At 35.5% G+C, this 19,127-nt stretch overlaps 1 protein-coding gene across 7 annotated transcripts in view; it reads left to right on the top strand.

Annotated features, from left to right (window-relative positions):
* The window catches only part of STAT4 (signal transducer and activator of transcription 4), a 99,129-nt gene that overhangs the window by 58,374 nt on the left and 21,628 nt on the right, over positions 1-19,127 (top strand). For 4 of the 7 annotated variants that reach the window (XM_081581377.1, XM_081581371.1, XM_081581376.1 and 1 more), the window contains 11 exons: positions 606-704; positions 3,760-3,852; positions 4,772-4,850; positions 7,499-7,584; positions 9,315-9,466; positions 11,577-11,735; positions 12,532-12,624; positions 15,672-15,731; positions 16,039-16,056; positions 16,146-16,239; positions 18,328-18,372. In XM_081581377.1, the coding sequence (XP_081437503.1) occupies positions 606-704; positions 3,760-3,852; positions 4,772-4,850; positions 7,499-7,584; positions 9,315-9,466; positions 11,577-11,735; positions 12,532-12,624; positions 15,672-15,731; positions 16,039-16,056; positions 16,146-16,239; positions 18,328-18,372 (978 nt within the window). The remainder of the gene's footprint in view (positions 1-605; positions 705-3,759; positions 3,853-4,771; positions 4,851-7,498; positions 7,585-9,314; positions 9,467-11,576; positions 11,736-12,531; positions 12,625-15,671; positions 15,732-16,038; positions 16,057-16,145; positions 16,240-18,327; positions 18,373-19,127) is intronic. The other 3 variants (XM_081581374.1, XM_081581372.1, XM_081581375.1) reach the window with 2 other exon arrangements.

Here is a 19,127-nt window from a genome sequence, read left to right as displayed (position 1 = left end):
GGACTGTAGCCTACCAGGCTCCTCCGTCCATGGAATTTTCCAGGCAAGAGTACTGGAGTGGGTTGCCATTTCCTTCTCCAAGGGATCTTCCTGACCCAGGGACCGAACCCAAGTCTCCCGCATTGCAGGCAGACACTTTACCGTCTGAGCCACCTGGGAATTGTTGCTCTAGCATACTGACATAATTATGAGCTAGTTGATATGAAGACCACCAAACAGGGACCAAAATGCGTTAAATAAGTCACAAGGTAGAGTTAACAAATGAACAGCTGGGACCACCATGGCTCCTAATAATAATTTACAAAGAAGTAACTCTTGTAGAACTTATCCTAAGCCCAAAGTAAACCAATCCTTCTGAAAGTGTGTTCAGAGCCTTTCCTACAGAGTTGCTCAAGAAATATGTTTAATCATTAAGAATAACTTTTGGAGATGAAACAATATGTTACGTAGATGTCTACACTCACAATAGAAGTTTCTGTGGCTTTATAATAGAATAGATTAAACAAATCCCAGACAGTTTCAATATTTATTGGGAGATTATTTTAATCTTCAAATAGTGATGTATATATTTAAGATTTTATGTTGTTTTGTTCAATTTTTTTCAGGGAAAATTTCATGGAAACCCAATGCATGTAGCTGTGGTTATTTCAAATTGTTTAAGGGAAGAGAGGAGAATATTGGCTGCTGCCAACATGCCTGTTCAGGTAATATTTTCTCCAGTTGCAATCTTTTCACCCAGAACTCAATTTTTCTAAAACAGAAATTCTAATCTTCTTTCCAGCCATCTTCTTCTATCTATATTAATGGTGCCATCATCCGTTCAGCCAATTGGAATCAAGGTCTTGGGATCATCTTTGAATAGTTGCTTTGCTCTGCCTTCTTACTGAGATAACTACCAAGTCTTTCCAGAGTTTGTTTCTAGAATCTTATCTATACGTTCTTTTCTGTTTCCACTGCTCACACTCTGGTCTGTGGTCTTACAATATCAGCTGAGAAACAGAGTAACCACTTCCTGGCTAAATTCCTAAGTACTGTTTAGGCTCTGTGTCTTTCAGCATGTTTATCCTCAGGGACAGTCTTGCTTGAAACCCTTCAGTATTTCAGTTTCCTACACCACAGGTCCAAACTATTCCATAAGCAGGAATTTTGTCTCACAGAAACTCCATAAATACTTCTTGTCTGTCTTGGCGTGCTCTGCCCTGCCATATTTTAAAGTACATTTTATCCCATTATGCTGAATGAATTCAGAGTCCCCATCAAAGATAAGTAGAGGAGTCAATGAAGGCCTTGGGAATACTCCATTTAAAAAGGAAAGAGCACAATGTAGATAATCAACTTTCCAAATGTCATGCTGCATAATTTAGTGATTCACACTACTGTATTTATTTTTGAAGATCCAACAAAAGTATCTTTTTTTCAACTATTAAAAATTCTCAGATTTGCTTGCTGTCAGTTTATGGTTGTTTCTAGAGAAGTATGAAGTTTTAATAACTTACTCTTTATTTTTTAGATGTGAATAAGAATGGTATCATCTTTAATTTTAAAATCTAAAGTTAGTAAGTTTCTAAAGTAAACAGTTTAATTCAGTGAAAATTTGGATGAAAATTAAGATTCTATTACTAATACATGATATTTTCATTTATTCTCAGTTGTCCTTTTTTGTAGCCCTCTTATCTCTAGTCATTATATATATGTGTGTGAGTGTGTATTGTTGTTGTTGTTCTCTTCACATATCAGGTATTAGCCAAGTTAGAAACATTTATTTGAATAGATGCTCATCAAAATCATTCCTCAAACAATCTTCTAGTACTGCATACTACCACAAAAGAAGCACTGGTTTGTAAACTTCCAAGCAATAGACAATATATGGATATATATATATACACACACACATAGAAATAACAGGAGCCAAGATGAAAGAGAGGAAATTTTACAAATCATCTGAAGAATGTGATATAGTTGAAAGAACATTTGATTGAAAGTTAAGGACCTGGGTTCCACTTGAGGTTCTGGGACTCATTTTCTATTTAGTCATCACCCTTTCTAACCATACCTCCCTATCCAAGTATAAGGTGAAGGGTTTATGGACATTCTCTCAACTCTAGACATCTATGTAAATGTTATATCTAAAGAACAAAATGGATAAGGAAGCTGTGGTACATATACACAATGGAATATTACTCAGCCATTAAAAAGAATACATTCGAATCAGTTCTAATGGAGTGGATGAAACTGGAGCCTATTATACAGAGTGAAGTAAGCCAGAAAGAAAAACACCAATACAGTGTACTAACACATATATATGGTATTTAGTTAATCAGTAAAGACAACCGTGTATGCAAGACATCAAAAGAGACACAGATAAATAGAACAGTATTATGGACTCTATGGGAGAGGGCGAGGGTGGGATGATATGGGAGAATGGCATTGAAACATGTAAATTATCATATGTGAAATGAATTGCCAGTCCAGATTCGATGCATGATACAGGGCACTCGGGGCTGGTGCACCGGGATGACCCGGAGAGATGGGATGGGGAGGGAGGTGGGAGGGGCGTTTTGGAAGGGGAACACATGTACACCCATGGTGGATTCATGTCAATGTATGGCAAAACAAATACAATATTGTAAAGTTAAAAAATATATAAATAAACTAATTAAAAAAAAAAAAAAGAACAAACTCAGATAGGTTATTAGAGTGGCCAAGAAACATGGCTTGGAGTAGCTGGTTAGTCTTTCCATTAATGCTTAACCAGGCTAACATTTTTACATATTCTTTAGTAAACTCTCTTTGTTCCAATATAAAAATAAATTTCACTGTGGCAGGTTTAACATCCTAATTCTGAATTCAAGTACAATTTAATGTAGTTTCACATTTTATAGAATTTCAAAAGTCACATGAATCTGATGTAGAAAAATAGGAAAAAAATTTTAACCGTAAAATCATCTGTAATTTCACTGTTCAAATATAACAAATGATAATATTTTGGTGTATGTGTTCTTCCAATCACATGTGCTTGAGTTTACATGTCTATACATATATCTAGATATTTATAAGTAAATACATACATACACAAGCAACAAAGATCACAAACATATAGTGTCTCCTAATTTGCTCTATTTCTTAATACTTTAACACTACTGGTATGTCCTTAAGGGCTCCCCAGGTAGTGCTAGTGGTAAAGAACCTACCTGCCACTGCAAGAGATGCAAGAGACATGGGTTCGATCCCAGAGTTGGGAAGATTGTCTGGAGGAGGAAATGGCAACCCACTCCAGTATTCTTGCCTGGGAAATCCCGTGGACAAAGGAGCCTGGCGGACTGCAGTCCATAAGGGTCGAAAAGAGTCAGACACGACTGAAGCAACTGAGCACACACACACGTATGTCATTAAATATTTTTCTACAGCATGGTTTTTAATGGCTGTAGAATATTTCATATCATACTGATCCAGACCTCGGTTCAAAGTATATTACATATACTACATTCATCATAAACCTGTTTCATCAATATGTTGAAGTTTCAGGGATTTTGCTGGCAGTCCAATGGTTAAGTCTTTGCCTTCCAATGCAGGGGGTGCAGGTTTGATCCCTGTTCAGGGAGCTAAGATCCCATATGCCTTGCAGCCTATAAGCCAAAAGATTAAAAAAAAAAAAAAGAAGAAGCAGCAATATTGTAACAAATTCAATAAAGACTTTAAAAATGGTCCATATCAAAAAATTTTTTTAAAATATGTTGAAATTTCAAAACGTTTTTCCAGGGACCTCTGGAGAAATCCTTACAAAGTTCTTCAGTTTCAGAAAGACAGAGGAACGTGGAGCACAAAGTGACTGCCATTAAACATAGTGTGCAGGTGAGTGATCTCTTATAGATAGTAGAAAAGGCAAACAGTGGTCCCTGTTCTATGCACCTTTCTCTTGTGTGCCCAAAGTTACTGTGTACAGAAGTCATGAGGTACTTTGTTATAAGATAAATATCTCTCACACACTATTTTCATATTAGAAGAAATTTCTTTGGGGAAAGCTTTGAACTTCAATTTACTGAAAATTGGAGTCACACCAGTCTCCATCAATGAGAAGCCATGTGGCTTCAGGCAAGTAAGTTACTTTACATCTCCAAGCCTCTGCCTCTTCATCTGTAGAAGTTAGCATAAACACTCTAACAGGCTGTTTGGGAGGACTACATGAGATTTAATACTATATGAAAACCTATAGCTTAGATTCTGACATCTTTATGTCTGAGCAGAAAACATCACTGGATTTGGAGAAGAGTGAAAGCAAAAATCTCAGAGACAGAAATGAACAGGAGACACAGAGGAGGCATAAATAGTTTCTAAGAGGTAGAGAGGAAAAAAATTTAGACTATATTGTCATAAACTATATCCTTTGATAAAGGAGACTTTAAGCAAAAAGATAGTTGGTACATTAATACAGAGCTATATGGAGCTAAGTGGATAAAGTATCCATATTATAAAAAAGATGTTAGTAGAATTATTTGGAATTTACTGAGAAATGAGAGACAAGATGCTGAAATTTGCAAATGCTCAGGAAGAGAAAATGGAAGAGCAACTTCCGTCTGGTTCTTCCAGAGCTATTCAGTTTTCATGGGAATTAGCTCTTTAAAAATTGTTTTTCTATAATATATAATTAGTCTGGGATATTACTGGAGATTGGAAACACTAAACAGTGTATTTTGAAATACTGATGATGGATGGTATTGTTTCATTGGCATGATTAATTGCAACAACAGTGTATGTTTTCTTTTGTAAAAAGATGACAGAACAAGACACCAAATATTTAGAAGATCTACAAGATGAATTTGATTACAGGTATAAAACAATTCAGACAATGGGTAAGTTTTTGTTTTGTCTACAATTCCACAAACGGACATGACTAGGGTTTCTTCTTTCCTGAAAGAATTGATAAATTAATCCCCTCTTTTTGAAGAGAAGATGCAAGAGAAGAGAATTTATTTTACTTCCTCCTTTTCTCGTCATATAAATATATATTTTTTACCAACCATTCAAATTATAAATTATAAAGCTCATGAAAAAAAACCCCTATTTCAGAATGGCTTTCCAAAAGCTAAGAACATTTTCCTGTAGAATCAAAATATCATTGTCACAACTAAGAAAAGGAATAATAATTGTCTATTATGATCAGGAAATTACTAATGTTATCTCTAGGTGAGTTTTTGACTCTAATTTTTTAAAATTAAAAGTAGAAATGTTATTCACTGTAGGAAATTGGGAAAGTAGAAAAAAAATTACAAAATCTAAAAATCACACGAAATTCTGCTATCTAGACATAACACCATCAAAATATTAGTATATTTTCTTCCAGCCTTTTTCTACATGTTCAAAATACATCCATAGAGATTGATTTACAAAAAATGAAATCATCTTGCACATAGTTTTTGAATAGTATTTTAAGCTAAACTTTTGTTTTACATATTTCCTCATATTAAAAAAATCTTCACACACATAATTTCAATAATTATATAAATATCAAAATGTAAGGACACTGAAATTTATTTCACTATTTCTTTGTGGTTAAATATTGAGGTTGTTTACAATTAGGTGTTTTTAAAGAAATGTAAGGAAAGAATGAGAATATTTACAAAGATATAAGATTTACAAGTAGTAATAGATTGGTCACTTAAAGTGCGCTACAATTAGTGGAACAATTAGAGAAATTTTAATCGGTCTGGATTAGTTAATAGGATTGTACCAGTGTTAATCTACTGGCTTTGACCATTGTACTATGGTTATGTAAGACATTAGAGGAAGCTGTGTGAAGTCTATACTATTTTTTGTAACTTCTTGTAATTCTAAAATTATTTTAAAATAATTTTTAAAAACACATTAGATATAAATTCTTTTTATAGATGATTTACAAAATCATCCTTAACTATTGAGATGCTAGCTTAAAATTTATCTGGAAGGAAGTAATATGGATGGTTGTGATCAAATGCTTATTAACTTCCTATCTAATATTTAAAAGAGAGGATATTAGTTTTTCCTGGCGTAGGTTAGATGTGACATGTTCTCCTGGCACCTTCAGGATGTCTTGACTCCCATGAAATGTTGATTATTCCTATGTTATGATTACAAGTATGTTCATGAATTTGTATGCACAGTTGTTTATGTGTACAGTTTTGGTACATGCATAATTGTTTGTATGTACAAATTTTTTTCCTTTGGAGAAATTCACGCAACACAGGTTTCATCAGATTATCAAAGGTGTCCATGATCCTAAAAAGGTTTAGAACAACTGCACATTTAATCAACCATTACAGTTCATTGAAAGCAGCCTCACTCTAAATTTCATATGTGAACTACCAATTTTATGAATTAGAATACAATAAAATACATTATAACAATAACCTTATTTGAACTTAAGTTACAGTTAGTTACTTTAATATCTTTCAGTACTTCACAAGCAGTATGAAGAATAAAAATGATTATTTTATCACTTAAATCACCAAGTATTTATTTTGTTGATTGTAAGTGAAAGGAAATGTTTTAAGTGAAATGAAAGATACATGGGAAACAAGTTATATCCTTGCTGGTGAAGAATGAAAAGTATTAGCTAATTAAGTTTTGAGTTGATAAAATGCTGTCTAAGCAAGAGTTTGCTATACATGGGATCTAGGAGTTAGTGAATTTGTGAATTAATACAGCCAGAAATACTTCTTGGAAACCAGTGCTATTTTGTAGAGAAATTTGCCACAACGTTGTTCAGGAGCCTCTTTTTCACAATGACTGAAGCCCTATCAGTGTTCCATACCTTCATTTAGATATATGAACAGTTAGGCCTTCATTTAGATACATGAACAGTTGGAATAAATAGTCACTTACTATATACCAATACATTTTTAAGTTCAAATTAAATAATATGATGTTTATTGTACTTTTTCCATTTAAGAAGATAAATCATTTGGGGTTTTTTCAGCCAGAGATTTTTCTTAATTTGCAACTCCCACTTCTTCTGGTTTCACTGTGAGTCTAGCTTGTTTTGCAAAGAAAAAGAGAAACCAAAGGATTTAGTCATTATTAGTTCATGAAACCGTATAAAAGTACAACCCTTGCAGGAGATTGAGTCAAGACATCAGGAGGGGTCAATATGATTTAATCATGGGCACAAAGAAAGGCCCCTTCCTTTCTTACACATGCCAACCAGCCAAGGTCATTATCAATGTAGAGATGATCAAATAAAGAATCCATTATAAAAACGTTTGTATCTCCTCTCTCCCAGCCCCTAAAAGGAATATCGTGAAGAATGGTGTTCTCTCAAGGTCTGTAAGATAGAGAATTCATCTCTGGCATGCTTGGGTGTAATCCTTTCTGGCAATATGAGCAGTCAGGGATTTACTTCCAAGCTCATCACTAATGGCCCCACTTCTGGATCTTAGGACGGCAGGTTACAGCCAGCTTGGCTTTCAGGACAGAGACCTTTTCCTTGGAGAGGGCTCTAAATCTGATCTCTTCTCCTTCACAGATCAGGGTGACAAGAACAGTGCCCTAATGAATCAGGAAGTTTTAACTCTGCAGGAAATGCTGAACAGCCTGGACTTCAAAAGAAAGGCTAGTGAAGAACTCTAATTTGGCCTTTTGTCTACTTTTCTCCTTTTTCTATATCTAGTCCTACTGAAAGGAAGCTCTTTGATTTTATCGGTTCCATTTATGCTCAATGATTTTATCAGTTCCATTTATGCAGTGTTTCTAGGAAGAGTATCATACTGTTTGCCATGCTTCTCTACCTAAGTTTACAAAGCAGACTCTCTCTAGAGTCTATTTATTCTGCTTATGTGGTACCTGTACTGTAGCTACCATTAATTTCAAGGTAAACATTTTACCCAGTTTTTATTTGCCATTATTTCAGACATGACTGTTTTAGTTGCTGTACTTAATATGCTGAGATGAGTTCTACTGTACATGTATAATTAAGATATTACTTGATGACTACTGAAACTTTATTGCAGAAATGTGTCCCAGTTTCTATTATGAGAAATGACATTGTACTAAATAATTTTGTAGATTTCAGGATAGTCCATTGAATCCTGAACATATTCAATCTCATCTCTTCCTAAGGAGAGGAAGGATATTTTTCTGGCTCAATAAAATATTTTAAAAGAGGGGAAATATATCTATTCCAATTCTACCTCTCTTTGAATAGAGACACAACTGAAATTAACCAGTTACTAAAATCAATAGTTTATTTCTAAAAGTTTGGCTTCACTTTTTGTGCAGGAATTTGTGTAAGCACAAATAAATGTAAAATGATTTTCACCCTAAATCAATTATAAACTTAAACAACTATATATCAGATTTTAAATATGTAAATATTTAACCCAAGATAAGCTTAATACTTTTATACATCATGAATCTATGCTATACATTTTATGCATGCTTATTCTACTTTAAATAATATTTTAAGGAGAAGGGGAACTTCAGAAATAATTCTGCCCATTCACCTGACTGTATAGATGAGAAAGCAAAGTAAAATGACTTGTTCAAATTTACATAGCCTGTGGCCAAGCCAGGGTAGAAATTCACATCTTCTAATCCCTAAGCCTTTGAAAATTATCCTCTCCCACTATGCTTCCCCAAACCCAGATAAAGTGGTAATAAAAACTAACGTGTGTGTGCTATAACGCTTGAGTCGTGTCTGTATAACGTTTGAGTTGTGTCTGACTCTTTGTGACCCTATGAACTGTAGCTGGGCCAGGCTCCTCTGTCCATGGGGTTCTCCAGGCAAGACTACTGGAGTGGGTTGCCATGCCTTCCTCCAGCGATCTTCCCAACTCAGGGATCAAACCCGCGTCTCTTAAGTCTCCTTCATTGGCAGGCAGATTCTTTACTAGGGCCACCTAAGAAGCCCAAAAACTAACACAGAGAGGCTCAAATTTTAGTCAGTACACTTAAGAATTAATGCATTAAGATATTTATAAGAATGTAAATTCAATTTATAAATGGCTTTTTAAGAGGCAGATAAATGGCATTTATGACTACAGGATTCGATATTGTCACAGGAGTTACAGATTCAACATAGTTATATTAATGATATGAGACTATTGTGAGACATTATGAGAATGTTAACTGTGATCATGCTTTTTTCTTCACGATGTTATTGAATTGCAATAATTTAATTATTTGAAAAGGCAAATAGAAAGTAGTATTTGGTGAAATATTTGGTCAAAATTTTAACCCAAAGTTTTATCTCCCAGGTTAGGCAGACTGTTTTCTAGATTGAACTGTGAGTGACTTTGGTTGTGTGTCATAAGAATCTTCTCAGTAGTCACTTTTGTTTTTAGGAAGCCCTGAGTAAGATGACACAAATAGTGAATGAGACGGACTTGTTAATGAACAGCATGCTGGTGGAGGAGCTGCAAGACTGGAAGAGGCGACAGCAAATTGCCTGCATTGGAGGTCCACTCCACAATGGGCTCGACCAGCTTCAAAACTGGTAAAACTCGCTGACTTTAGTTTCTAGTGAAAACCACAGGAAGTACACACACAGCTTCAGTGTCACTGAGCTGGAGAATGCAGGCTTAGACCTCAGCATCAGTTCATTCAGCTTGTTGATGGCTTATGAGCAGCTGGAACTCTTGAATACAAATAGATGTAATTGTCTAAGTGTTCTTAATTCCCATTTCTTTGGGGAGAAAAATAAAGCATCTATTATAAATCTATAGAATGCATAAGAATTGCTTCTTTTCTCATAGGTAATATGTCAATATGTCAGTCTTAAAAGATTCAAATGAATTTTTTTCAAATCACCAATAAATACACTTTCTTGAAGAGCATGAGAAGCACTGGCTTCAAACACTGTATCTCATTTTTAAAATGTGTATCTTAAGATGTCCACATAAAACTAAGCATTAGTTTTGTGTTTTTAACAAAGTGATTTGTTTTTGTAGTTAAATGACAAATCTCAAGTGGCTAATACAACATGGCATCCCCTGCCTGTGTACACATGCACACAATCATGTACAGATATTATCTTTTGTACTACACAAAGGTTTATAAGGTTTTCCCCTTCATCAGTGCAAAAGAAAATTCTCTGAGTGAAGGAGCAATTAGAAAATATAATGAAAAAGGAGGAAAATTTTTGATTGAATTGAAAATTGCTTTCCAGTGGTACAATCCAATGCGATGAAAACACATAGTAACTGGGCACGCTTGCACTAAAAGCTCTGCACTTCCAGGACTACTTCTCAAGAAAAGTAATTGGGCTCTTTTTAAAATTTATTGATTTCCTTGGGGAAATATTTTGATTCCCTAACCTCACTGTTGTTGTGAACACAAGATAAACAACAAAGGGAGGAATAGAGAGCACAGCAGAAATGGTGCTTATACCAAACTCAGTAAGGGGTTGACAGTTCTTTCTACCATGTTGTGGGGAATAAGCTTTAACTAGAAAGAGCTGCTGTCAGGGCACATGGACTTAGTAAGTGTGATGAGACTTCTGCCTCCTCTTAGTTGGAGGCCCTTTCTGTGTGCCTTTCAATCTCCCCCTTTCCCAGACTTCCAGCCCAAGCTGCCACCTCCATTTCTTAAGTGAGATCCAAGGTGTAAAACTCTAAGCAGATAATTTTCTTCAGAAAGATCCATTGATAATCTTTTGGTTAATACTTAGGACTTGTATAAATATATATGGGGGGGTCACATTATTTTTTCCATCAGTACTCTTACACATAAGATTCTTCATAAAATGTATTTTTAAAGTTTTAAGTTTGCTCTCTTTACCCTTTAGCGAGTACCATCTTTTAAAAATATATGTGTTTAATAGACTTTTTAGAAAGATAATTAAAAGGAATTTGGGGTGACTTTCCTAGTGGTCTGGTGGCTAAGACTCTGTGCTCCCAATGCAGGGGCCTGGGTTTGATCCCTGGTTAGGGAACTAGTTCCCACATGCTGCAACTAAAGACCCTGTGTGCCACAGCTAAGACCCAGTGAAGCCAAATACGTAAAAATATTTAAAAACAAAGGAATTTGAATCCAGACATTCACAAAATTTTCTAAATGATTTCTTGTCTAAAACTGAAGGTAAAAATTTTAGAACATTGAAAACAGTTACCATCTATCAAGTATTTTAGAGAAAAACTGAGTTAAGAAAATAAACATGAAAAACACTGTCACTCACAGATGTATAGAACAGTATTTTGGACTCAATGGGAGAGGGCGAGGGCAGGATGATATGGGAGAATGGCATGGAAGCATGTAAATTATCATATGTGAAATGAATCGCCCGTCCAGGTTTGATGCATGATACAGGGTGCTCGGGGCTGGTGCAGCAGGATGACCAGGAGGGATGGGATGGGGAGGGAGATGGGAGGGGGGTTCTGGAAGGGGAACACATGTACACCCATGGCGGATTCATGTCAATGTGTGGCAAAGCAAATACATTATTGTAAAGTAAAAAAAATAGATTAAAAAAAAACACTGTCACTAATCTAATGGAATTAAATGACTAATTAACTTAATAATTATTTAGTAATACTTGCTAAATAGTTAAAACAGTGGAGTTTAGTAGAAAAAAAAACTATCTGCATTTTTCATTGACTGTTCAATAGCTTTACACTGTTGGCAGAAAGTCTGTTCCAACTCAGAAGGCAGTTGGAGAAATTAGAGGAACAGTCTACGAAAATCACATATGAAGGAGATCCTATCCCATTGCAAAGAGTACATCTGCTAGAAAGAGTCACCTTCTTGATCTACAACCTTTTTAAGAAGTAAGTCAACACTTTGCTCTATACCCGCAACTTAAATTGCACATCAACCATACTTCAGCTTAAAAAAAGAGAGTGAGTCAAGTGTTATCCATTTAGATGCCTCCTGGCAGCTTCAGTTCTATGTAGCTGGGAGGACTCCCTCGTTGGGTTTTGGTGTTCAGGTGAAGGAATGAGAGAGAAGTGTTAAACAGTGAGCTTTAGGGTGCAGTGAATAAAGCTCCAGAGAGTTCCAGAAACATTTTTTACTCACCACTGTTTATTCATCAACACTTCTTCCATCACCTAACCCAGTTTTTCATGAGTCACCACGTTGCCCACCCAAAGTTCATTTTTCATATTTTACAAAAAAAGATTTCAAGGATTTCTACTGAAGTATCAATGCATATTCAAGAAATGAAGGGTGGAGAATATGTTTATGTTTATAAGCTCATCTAAAGAAAAAAATATTACTATGTACCAGAAATCCTGATATCTAGGTCAAAAATGGCATGAAATTAACTTTCTACTTGATGTTTTTTATGATAAAAAGAGACTGGGGCTTTTATTCTTGACCTAAATATAATAATTAAGGATTATTTACTATTGTTACTTAGGGAAATCTTTAGGCATTTCCCATCTCTTGGTAATTATTTATGAGGAGTCTTGGAAAGATTTGAGCCTAATGGGAGTTTGAATGTCTTATAAGTGTAGAAAATTTGGATTTTATAAGAGGACAGCATCCTGTTACTCTGTGGTTTTCAGCCTGTTAATGTCTTCAGTGTTTTCAAATGACACGCTTTATTTCCTTTGACCCCAGCTCATTTGTGGTTGAACGACAGCCATGCATGCCAACCCACCCTCAGAGGCCGATGGTGCTTAAGACTCTCATTCAGTTTACTGTAAAGCTAAGGTAGGAAGAATGTCTTCTATTGTTTCATATTTATAGTGCTATGGTCACTGTGTAATTAAGGTTCATTTCTTTCAATGTGGCTTTCATGCAACTATTCTTTATTGAGTGCCTCCTTCATGCCCAGCTACGGTAAATTAAAAACCCACAGAAATATTAAGGTGAGAGCCCTGCCTATAAAGAGTGGAACAATGAAAATGAGGACATGAGAGTTATTAGCATGAAAGTATGAAACCACAATTTTGGATGACATGGGATTAATTGCTCAGAAGATTGACTTGAGAGAAGACTGGGGAGCCTAGAGAATGCCTTGTGGTCACTGTGAGGAAGGACCTTGAGGGAAGAGCAGGGGTGTGAGAGTGAAACTATTAGAAATAAGGACTTTCTAAAATAAGGAGGCACTGTTCTAAAAGCATGGGGAGCAGGGAGAGAGGGAATTGAGAAGATAGATTGGGACAGGTTGTGGAAGGTTCGAATATCCTATCCAGGCATATAGTGGCACATTCTTTACCTGTGATCACCCAGAAGCTAGCTTATTGAATTTTCCGTGAAAACTCTCAACACCATGATTTTCAGCACATCCTTATTATGTACTTCATTTAAAGAGAAATGATTATGTTGTTGCTGCTTTACCTATGTATGTGATTCTTTTCATTTTCATGAGCAAACAAACACATACAGCTTTCCTGATGACAGTTTTAAAATAATGAGTTTGACTTCAGACTTCCAAAGATTTTCATCATGCCTCAATTTCTAAGTCCCAAAGCTTTGAATTCCTAATTACTAGGTCATCTCTGGAAAGATGAAATTCCAGACCAGTACAAGAGGCTGTGATGCCATGGTAGATGGTAGTTAAGATCCCATGATGGCATCCCTGATCACTACTGAAACTCCATTTTTAGCTCAGTTTCATTTTATCGAGACATATTGACATACAACACTGTGTAAATTTAAGCATAAAGACTTGATGTGCATAAATGGCAAAATGATGATTACAATTAGTTGACATCCATCGCCTAGGAACTTCATTTTTGAGAGGAAGGCATTTGTCTTTCATTTGCATTTCGGAAACCCTACTTGAAATTCTGAATCATTTCCTTTGTGTGAATTTGCACCACAACACTAAGAAACAAAAACAAAAGGCAGAAACCAGGTTCCTTTTTAAAATTTTATAATTTTCAAATGTATTCCTTTCTCATCCCCACATCTCTATACAATGCAGAAAATTGTAACATTAAAGGGAAATAGGATAGAAGGGTGGTGCATATATCCTGCTTTCCCTTGAGACACACCTATATGATATATTCAGTCTAAGATGTTCTCTGGGGCAAAAGGCAAGATGAGTAGGGATTGCTCAGCAAAGAACTCTGAGTGGAAGAAGTCCTTGAATGGGCATCACCTGGCATGTATTCTGCCCTCTTCTTCCATCTAACTGTTCAGTCCCCATTCTTCTTTTCTGTACGCAGTTCCCCCACTGTCTTGACGGCTGATCCTTTACTTAGTATTCAAGATTCTTCCTAAAACTCCACTCAACCAAAGCATTCCATCCTTCTACTTCAAAGGAAAGAGGTGACATGGGACTCCCTTTTGTCATTAGCACTTAACAGTGAGTCAGATTCTTCCTGATACAGGATAGAGAAGAAGGCAAAAAGGGAAATCATTTCATCTTACTTCATATGACTTCCTCACTACTAGCAGCTATATTATCATATCCCAAACCCCAAAACCAATTCTGGCAGGACTTTTAAGAAACCTTAATACATTCTTTTTGTTTTGTTTGGGTTGTTTGTCATCTATGATTATATTTCTCTAATGTCAATCAGTTGCTTATCACCATTCTTTAAATTTCATCTGTTTAGCTGGACTTCTTCCTTTGATGTATCGCCATGTCTACTCTGCTCCTTCCTCAATCTTCATTATGCCAGTTTCCCACTGCCTGGGGCTGTACTGGGTTTATATAAGAAGCTCATTGCAGCTGAGTGAACAAACAATGTTTGGGATGAGTGTATATGCAAGTGAATGAGTGAGTGACTGACTGAATGAATACCTCTGAAACTAAACTGAAACAGCAGAGACGGTATGTCAGAGGGTACAGCTTAGAAAAATTGGGGAAAGCTAAGGAGACACCTGAAGGAATTAAAAGAATTGTTATTCTGACCTTTGATCATCTGTTTGTGTGAAGTTAGGTCTTTTTCAGTTATAAAATTTTTGCTGTTCAGTTCAGTTGCTCAGTCGTGTCCGACTCTTTGTGACCCCATGAACTGCAGCACGCCAGGCCTCCCTGTCCATCACCAACTCCCGGAGTCCACGCAAACCCATGTCCATTGAGTCAGTGATGCCATCCAACCATCTCATCCTCTATCATCCCCTTCTTCTCCTGCCCTCAATCTTTCCCAGCATCAGGGGCTTTTCCAATGAGTCAGCTCTTCGCATCAGGTGGCCAAAGTATTGGAGTTTCAGCTTCAACATCAGTCCTTCCAATGAATACCCAGGGCTGATCTCCTTTAGGATGGACTGATTGGCTCTCCTTGCAGTCCACGTTACTTACATATAATATCTTTAAAGTCTGCAAATGCATTTGAAGTGGAATTTTCCATATTCTATCAGAGCCCTAGTCTTTCTCACTATTTTACCATAAAATAGTTAGTTTTACTAAGCTTATGATTTTTTATGAGAATTAAACAAATCCACATAAATAGATTTACAAAAGTTTTTTCTTTTATTTATATGTCTAACCCAAATTTAGGCTTTAGCCAAAATATATAGCTATTTTTCTGATCTAGCCAATGCATTATCCAACATACATCAACTGAAGCAATATGGAAACACTTACCAAATATGTGTTCTATTAAGTGAGTGATGTCAATATTAGTAAAATGGCAAAGTAAAGAGGAATTGGACATTTTTAAAACACACTGACATATGACTGGAAATAATGTGAGCTTGATTTATATATATTTGCCATAAATATATTTAAATCTTTAAATATAAAAAGACTTTTAGCCATGAAAATTTTTATCTTTAATTCTTTATTTATGTGTTTTTTCCAGACTGCTAATAAAATTGCCAGAACTGAATTATCAGGTAAAGGTGAAAGCATCAATTGACAAGTAAGTTTCTAATTTCATTTTGAAACATGAAATTATAAGACTTTTTAAGAAGAATTGTCCTTATCTTATACAATAATTTTTAACTTTTAAATTTACTTCTCTAACATTATGTATCAATGTACTTCAATATTTAACTTTAAAGTTCAAACATTTAACAGAACTCCAATGAAGACTGACTTTAAAAATTTTACTATAAAGACATGAAATGAAATTTTATATACTATCCTCATCCTCTAAAATAGCATAGAAAAGTCTTTTTTTAGATCTATTAAATAACTCATTTTAAAGAATCTTCTTGGTCTTACAGGAATGCTTCAACTCTAAGGTAAGACATTTACTTAAAAATTTTTTTGTTGTTCCCATAAATACATTTTTACCTGAGACCATTGTAAATAGCTAAGATTTCCTCTCTAGCAATCGAAGATTTGTACTTTGTGGAACTCATGTCAAAGCCATGTCCATTGAAGAATCTTCCAACGGGAGTCTCTCTGTAGAATTTCGACATTTGGTGAGTTTAGCAGTGAAATGACCCAAGTCCCCCCCCTCCCCTCCTGCCCCGCTCCAAATCAAACACATCTAAACTAATAGACCTTATAATTTAATGTGTTTTGTTCTTTAGTGTTTCTTATGTGAATTAAGGATCATATTGAGAAATAAAACATGCCATCTTTGAAGAATTAAAAGTGATAAAAAAAAAAATTGAACCTTAACTCAGAAGATCTGAGTTCCTAACAATGGTGATGTTGTACCTAAATATATGTCTTAATTAGTCAAAATATTTTGGTCATGATGACAGAGATAATATGTCTTAAAGTAGATAAGCATTCCTGGCTTCATTTTTAAAATCTCCCCAATTGATACTCAATAATGACATGTCTGGCTAAAAGCTCTGTCATTTTAGGAGGACTGGCTTGGGGAAATAGGATGGTTTTAGGTGTGAGATGCACACAGTTGGCCTTGGCATTTCTAGAAAGCTTCTGACCCAGCCTCATCCTGTAACTTCTTGTTTTTACTACTTCCTCTTAACCTAGAGTTCTCTTTCTGCTTCATTTCTAATTCTTTGCGTAGTGCTTAGATTCCCAAATACCCTATTGCTTGTCTAGCCAAAAACATGTTACTCACCTGGCTTATTAGCTTTGAGAAGGTACCTCACCTGAATGTTGGGACACCACTGAAGCAGCCTCAAAAGGTCAACTTTCTAAAAGATAAAATTTATATTAACAGAAAGATAGCTGCATACAAAAATTTATACTGGTGTCCAATTTTTATTTTGTTTTTGTGTGAATCCTTGAATCCCTCTGCATGAGACTGCTAAATCAATTAAATGTAATGATGAGTGATTATATATACATTCTTATATACATTCTTATAACTAGCACGCTTTTTGCTTAAGTTCAATTCATATTCTCAAGAAACTTTCAATAATGGCCAATGTTTGCTACTAAGTAAAGCCATAAAAGGCTCTTATTTAGAGATACCGGTCTCCCAAAAGAGTCATTTGAAAAAGGAAGGACAAGAAACATACCAAAAAGTGGTCAGGTCTCTATTCCAGGAAGGATAAAATATTAAATAACAAAACTTCAGTTTGCATGATGCTTTTCTAGTTGCAAAGCATTTTCACATATATTACCTTTTATATAATACCTTTCATCACTTTTTAATACCAAAGTAAATATAGAAAATCAGCAAAGCAAAATTTTAAAAATTAAAAACTACCTATATGACCCCAACATCTTGACATAACACTATTGATATCCTTATTTTTACATTTTCATTCATATATATATGTATATGTGTGTGTATACATATATAGAGAGCTTCCCTGGTGGCTCAGACGGTAAAGAATCTGCCTGCAGTGCAGGAGACCTGGGTTTGATCCCTGGGTCGGGAAGATCCTCTGGAGAAGGGAATGGCTACCTATACCAGTATTTTTGCCTGGAGAATTCCAAGGACAGAAGAGCCTGGCAGGCCACAGTCCATGGGGTCGCAAAGAGTTGGACACAACTGAGCGACTAACACTTTCACTATATAATATATATATGTATATATTCTTTTTTTAAGTGGATCAGAGTGTACACATTATTTTTTTTTCCATCCTGTTTTCCCACTGAGTAGTCTATGCCGTGAACATTTTGTGTCTTCTCCTCTCATGGCATTTAGTAGCTCACCACGCCATGTGCATACTGGCCCGTGTCTATCTCCCCAGGCCTGTGTGTTAGACATGATTTCATAGGCATTGAGAATCATCATGGCTTAGCTAGATGGTACTTTCCAGGTACAGAGGAGTGCTGAATATATTCTAAAACATCCCAATATGATTTCCTCTTTTCAAAATGTGGCTGAAAAACAGTCGTATACCGGCTTGCTCCCTTATCTCAATGAAACTTCCTGAAGTGGCGTCCCAAGAGATGAAACAGGAAGCTCTTTCTGTCGAATCTGGGCAGCTTTGTTAGCTTTCAGTGTGTTAGAAGACATCTGGCTTACTGTTCTAGAAGTCAAAATTCTGACTGAGAAAACCGCTATAATAGGTACAACCAACTTGGTATTTAGCAGAGAATGCTTCTCCATCCAAACACTGTTGTTTCCTTTTCCACAGCAGCCAAAGGAAATGAAGTCTAGTGCTGGAAACAAAGGAAATGAGGTAGGAAATGTTTTCTCCAAAGGAATCTTTCTAGGAAATAATCCTATAGTGTCTTATTTTTACAAAGCTCATGAACAGTGTGAAAAGGCAAAAGCTCTTAAACTGCCCTTTATATTTTTATATAAAATCAAATTCATGTTTCTTTAATTACAAATGCAAAACTTGGTAACTGCCAATTGTAAGAAATTTTGTTTTAAAAAGAAGAGAATAGAAATTACATATAACATCCTCCTAAGAAAACAACTAGGTTCACATCATTCTAGACTTTATATGTATATATTACTTTAAATGTATATATACACACAATGTTTCATAATCTGCTTTCCATCACATAGCAGTGTGAAGTGAACAGCTTTCCATAAACTTACTCTTGGAGGACATGATTTAAAGTGGTTGCATCGTATTGCTGTAATTTCTTTAGTCAGTTCATTATTATAGAATATCATAACATCACTCCTTTTCCACAGGTAAGAGGTAAGTCTTGAATATCATGACCCAGTATGTGAAAATCACAAGTGAAAACCAGTTCTATTACTTTATGGTATCAGTTACTTTACTCATATTGATTAAAAGAACAAACTGATGCAGCCCAAGTGTTCGAGTTTGTCAGTAAATGATAGAGTTGCCAAATCCTAGATTGGAAGTGGCTTTGGGAATCATCTATTTAGTTGACCTAGATACTAGGGCATTTCTCTATGCCCTATGTATTTGGAATTAGAAAACTGTGGCTTGAGTCCATTCTGACAGTGACTGAA

The sequence above is a fragment of the Giraffa tippelskirchi genome, chromosome 3 (assembly GCF_054371585.1).
Source record: "Giraffa tippelskirchi isolate mGirTip1 chromosome 3, T2T-mGirTip1v1.2.pri, whole genome shotgun sequence".
NCBI classification, from domain to species: domain Eukaryota; kingdom Metazoa; phylum Chordata; class Mammalia; order Artiodactyla; family Giraffidae; genus Giraffa; species Giraffa tippelskirchi.
This window is presented reverse-complemented; position numbering and strand designations above follow the sequence as displayed.